At 33.9% G+C, this 4,718-nt stretch overlaps 1 protein-coding gene across 1 annotated transcript; it reads right to left on the reverse strand.

Annotated features, from left to right (window-relative positions):
* Positions 1 to 1,503: 1,503 nt before the first annotated feature.
* On the reverse strand, positions 1,504 to 3,741 carry LOC127112064 (cyclin-B1-2). Its single transcript, XM_051046255.1, has 5 exons — positions 3,555 to 3,741; positions 3,179 to 3,279; positions 2,659 to 2,787; positions 2,156 to 2,243; positions 1,504 to 1,518 (listed from the first exon to the last, which is right to left on the reverse strand). Exons 1-5 carry the CDS (start codon positions 3,681 to 3,683, stop codon positions 1,504 to 1,506), a joined length of 462 nt encoding a protein of 153 aa, XP_050902212.1. The 5' UTR covers positions 3,684 to 3,741.
* Positions 3,742 to 4,718: the final 977 nt, after the last annotated feature.

Below are 4,718 nucleotides of genomic sequence, written 5' to 3' on the forward strand. Positions count from 1 at the left end.
ATTCATGGAACTCGAGAGAACTCAAATCCGAAGATATCACTCCACACACAATAAATTTGGAAATGAAAAGCTTGCATGATCTTTAGTCGTACCTCTACAACGGGATAAAATCGAAATAGTGACCATGTTTCTTCCTCTTCGTCAGTACGATCTTTGTGTGCTGCTTGCGTTGTCTATGAAAGAAAAAAAGTTTTAATTTTATAGATAATTTGATGCGAAATAAAGCATTCAGACAGGGGCATGAAATAGAACATTTTGCAATACAATACCACCCTCAGCTTGAAATATCTAATATCCTTAATGAAAAGGAATCCATAAATAATATATTTTTATTGTTGTTTCTTAAGTATATAAATCCTCACTTGACATATTTGTTTATTTATTTTACTTCTATCAGCACGAAATGAATATATATGTTTACCTTCTGGTTACTGAACTTCAGTGAGAAAGCACCAGCAGCAGCAGATGCCTTCTTTGTTGATGATCCCGCCAGCAGTTGCATATTACTGATAACTTTCATGTCATCGGGTGATAGTTTTGCCAACTAGTTAGATAAACAAAACCATCAATAACGTTTGCTTACTACAGTTTTTTTTCTTTGAGTTATAGTATTGCATTCATTCATAGATGCTGACTGCCTAAAAAAAATCAGACTGGACCTTAGAAATCAAACATATCAAGCAATGTAACAGGCAACCTACTTTTTCCTGAGTCGTAGACGCCTCATCCAAATTTATTTATGATGCAACTATAAACAAAGAGATCCATACCCCATATACAGAGATAGTTTTCAAAATAAGACATGAATATCTTGCAATTCAGAGCTTAGCACAGTCGCAGAAGTTTAATTCAGTCAATTTTTGCTACCAATCTTCTAAAGAACATGAATCTGATCAGAATTTGAACATCTTTACTGGTTTCGGAGTCAGGAAAAGCAGGAATATCAAGCATATTTTAAAATCATAACCTAGTAAAGAAACATAATTTGTAGAATTCATGAACCATGTAGAATTCATAGGTGTTGGTATCAACCTGCATTAGCTTTAAACCTTTGTCACCCTCAAACTTTTGAGGGTAGACAGATGCATAGATCATCAACAACCGCAACTTATATTCAGGAGTTGTATTCTGCACGCGGGAAATTCTTTTATAAGGAAATTGTACATAATGTGTTAAGATGCATATTATATTGCCTAATCGGAGATATGGATTCAGTACAAGACCTGCTTTGTTCTTAAAAAGTTAATAACGTCCTTGGCTGCAGTATCCCCAAAAACAAGATCTTGCTCCAACTATCCAAGCTCTCGAAGAGCTGCGTCTCTGATGATTGTGTTGATCTTTCCAGCTATCTACTTTGAATTAATAAAAAGCAGAGTGGTCTGAATAGAAATGTGTTTCTTTTGTTTTGTTGCGAGCCATATCAACTTAAAAGAGTTATATGTTACAGCTGTTTGTGTGTCTTGGCGGGCACAGCATATCGAAAATTATGCAATTTCAGTCCTCTTACATTCCATCAACCTGCACGTTTCAATAACAGTTTAAAAACCACTTTCGGAATTGCAACTAACAGAAAAGGCCAGGACAAAAGTTCATACCACCCTGCAAACTATAACAGAAGTTCTTAATTCATACCAGAAACGGAATAGACCAATTGTCATAACAACATACCATTATACAAGTCCACGATAACATTATATTCATAATTCACAAAACTAACCAATATAACAAAACAAAGCCAAATTAAGTTACACATCCACTCAAGTCCAAATTGAAACTAACATTTTGATTTGTAACTAACCATTGCATTTCATATAAGTTTAGCATTAATTTCATGAGCATTGTAACAGATTTTGAAGGATATATAAACGAAATTCCAGTTTCACAAAAGCAATTTTCTTCATCCATTCCAATTTTTAAAGATTCACTCATTCACAAAATTCCAGTTTCACAGAAGAAATTCTTCATTCATTCATGAAGCAGAATTGTCATATATTCATCCATGAATTTTCCACAAGTCAGAAACGGCACAAATCAAAAGTTTTAGAACATACATAACAACGCCACAGTTAGCATTCCACAGGAAAATAAGTATACCCTTAATTAAATCCTAATAATTACACATAGACATCATTGAAACTCGCTAATAAAAAATTACCAAAAGTGCAAGAATTAACCGTGGCAGCCCACCCCAATTCGGTACAGATGCAAATTCTGAAATCAGTTCGAAACCAAGGTAGTACATCCTGCATAATTATCACAATAGAACGAATGTTGTAAGTTAACATTAACCAATATAACTGAATCTAACATAATCATGTAATACCGTCACTAACCCTACTTCAAGTTATTAACATGGTTTTCTAAACAACTCACAATTCAAACCATTCAAACAGCTTTTTAACAACATAGCAGTATGTTATAACCATCGTAAACGACATTTTAATCGAGTTTTACTAAGTATCGGTGGCAAAATTCTCAATTAACTTCAAATCCATTACAATTATTAAGTTGTTGGCAAGTGAGCAACTCAAAACACACTAGCTAGTGCTGTCTAAAACGAGTCGTTAGCAGATTCCCAAAATTAGTCATAACAACTTAACTGATACAACTTAACTAAAAACATAATTCAGCTAAAGAAAATAGAGTAATAACAATTGCCAAAAGAAAAAAGAAAGGCAAGTCATATCACCATTTAGAAAATCCTCGAAACCAAAGTGATCAAGACTTCCTGTAACAGTCTCTAAACCCAGCATTGAAGAAGGAATTACCCCAGGAGGCCTCTGGAACCTACAGGGAACAATCATATTACATCAAATTCAAATCACTCCCCTTTTTCAATAAAGATATTTAAGCAAAAAAATTCTACAGCAAAAGAACATCAGATATAGACCAAAGATAAAAACACCAGACCAAGAGCCATTGTTAGTAACTCACATTCACATATCATTATCAATACTTGTTTTCACATTCACATGCCAACACATTTTTAGTATACCATTGTTTTTCCTATCTTGTCCAATACATAAACTGTGATTGAAACTCCTACCATACACATTAAAACACTCACTACTTATACAAAAATGTTCCATCTGATGTTACACCAAAATTAATTATTTCGAATCAATATAAAGCTACCTAAACTTGAAAATCAGATGAATAAAATTTGAAATAGTCATACCGAGAAAGTATTTGCCTATCAAGCTCCTCCTTCAGTGGAAAAGCAGCTCCATACAGATTCACTTTGCATTGCCTCTTCATAGCTTCTTCCACTCCCCTTACCTAACAATAACACCCACATGAAAAAGGAACAAATATAACACTTCAAAAACCAAACTTGCACAGACAGAAACACAAGAAGATTACGTTCAATTAGATAGAACACTTTTAGGGTTTCTTTGATCAAAAAATTTCGAAACCCTAATTAAATACGGGAATTAGGAGCAGCAGAAATTAGATAGAGCTGTTGAAATAGAAAAGACTAGATCCAACAAAAAAGGTACATGGAGAAGAATCAAAACATGAAATTGAAAAGAAGAAAGAGAGAATGGGATTACAGATTGGAGAGATGATTCGAGAGGGTGAGAGCCAACAATGTCGCTTTTGACTCCGGGGAGTCCGAATCGAAGCACGTCGTTTTGGATACCTCCGATTTGGTGTGCAATGGTTTTAGATGCTTCCTCCATTTTTGTGTTTTTCGATCTTCACTTCTCTTTCAGTTTCAAGCTTCAATAGTCCACAATAGATCGCGGGAACAATAAGATCGCTTTATATATCAGTCTTAAACGAATTTTTTTTTAATTTAAAGACTTTAGACAGCGCTTTATCAAAAGCGCTGACTAAGGTCTATATTTAAAAGCGCTTTCTAAAAGCGCTGTCTAAGGGGGGGTCTTAGACAGCGCTTTTAGAAAGCGTTGTCTAAGACCCCCCCCCCCCCTTAGACAGCGCTTTCATTATTTTTTTGGAACATTTTCCGTGTTTTATTTTAATTTTAACTTTAGACAGCGCTTTCTTTTAAAAGCGCTGTCTAAGATGCGCTGTTAAAAGTCATTTTTGGCGTAGTGATGTCTAAGTATGGATTTTATTTATTTATTTATATTCAGATTATTATACAGAATTTTTAATTTCAAAAACAATCTTATTTCTATAGGTTGCCTACTAATGAACAGAAGGAGAAGCCTACTCAATCTGCAAAATCTCTTTCTAATTGGTCTGGTGGTTCTCAGTATTCGCCAGTAGAAAGGTTTGTTCATAATGCGAAATGTATGTCCTTAAGTCAATTATGCAAAATCAAACATGTAAGTTGAATACTATAGAGCCGAATTTATCTTTACTATTACAATTATATTGTTTGCTTTTTGAAATTAATATCATTTTTGATTTGCTTTTAGGAAACTTTATGTGTTACTGTAGCAACCACATTGAAATTTGCTGTCTCAAAGTATGGATGGTTTTATTATGGCTGCACAAGGTGTTCTTCGAAGGCACCTAATCCTGAAAAAGCTTATGAATGTTCATGTGGGCAAAAAGTCGAACAGCCTATACCAAGGTACATATAATCTAAATGAATTGCAAATAAATTTGGTAATGGATTTGTTATTAATCATATTATTTTCTTTGTTTAAAATACTATAGGTACAAGATTGAGATATATGTTAGCAATGGTGAATCAAAATATCGATTTGTATTCTGGGATTCCGAATGTGCTGCTATACTTGGAA

This window comes from Lathyrus oleraceus, unplaced genomic scaffold (assembly GCF_024323335.1).
Source record: "Lathyrus oleraceus cultivar Zhongwan6 unplaced genomic scaffold, CAAS_Psat_ZW6_1.0 chrUn0030, whole genome shotgun sequence".
Classification (NCBI taxonomy): Eukaryota; Viridiplantae; Streptophyta; class Magnoliopsida; order Fabales; family Fabaceae; genus Lathyrus; species Lathyrus oleraceus.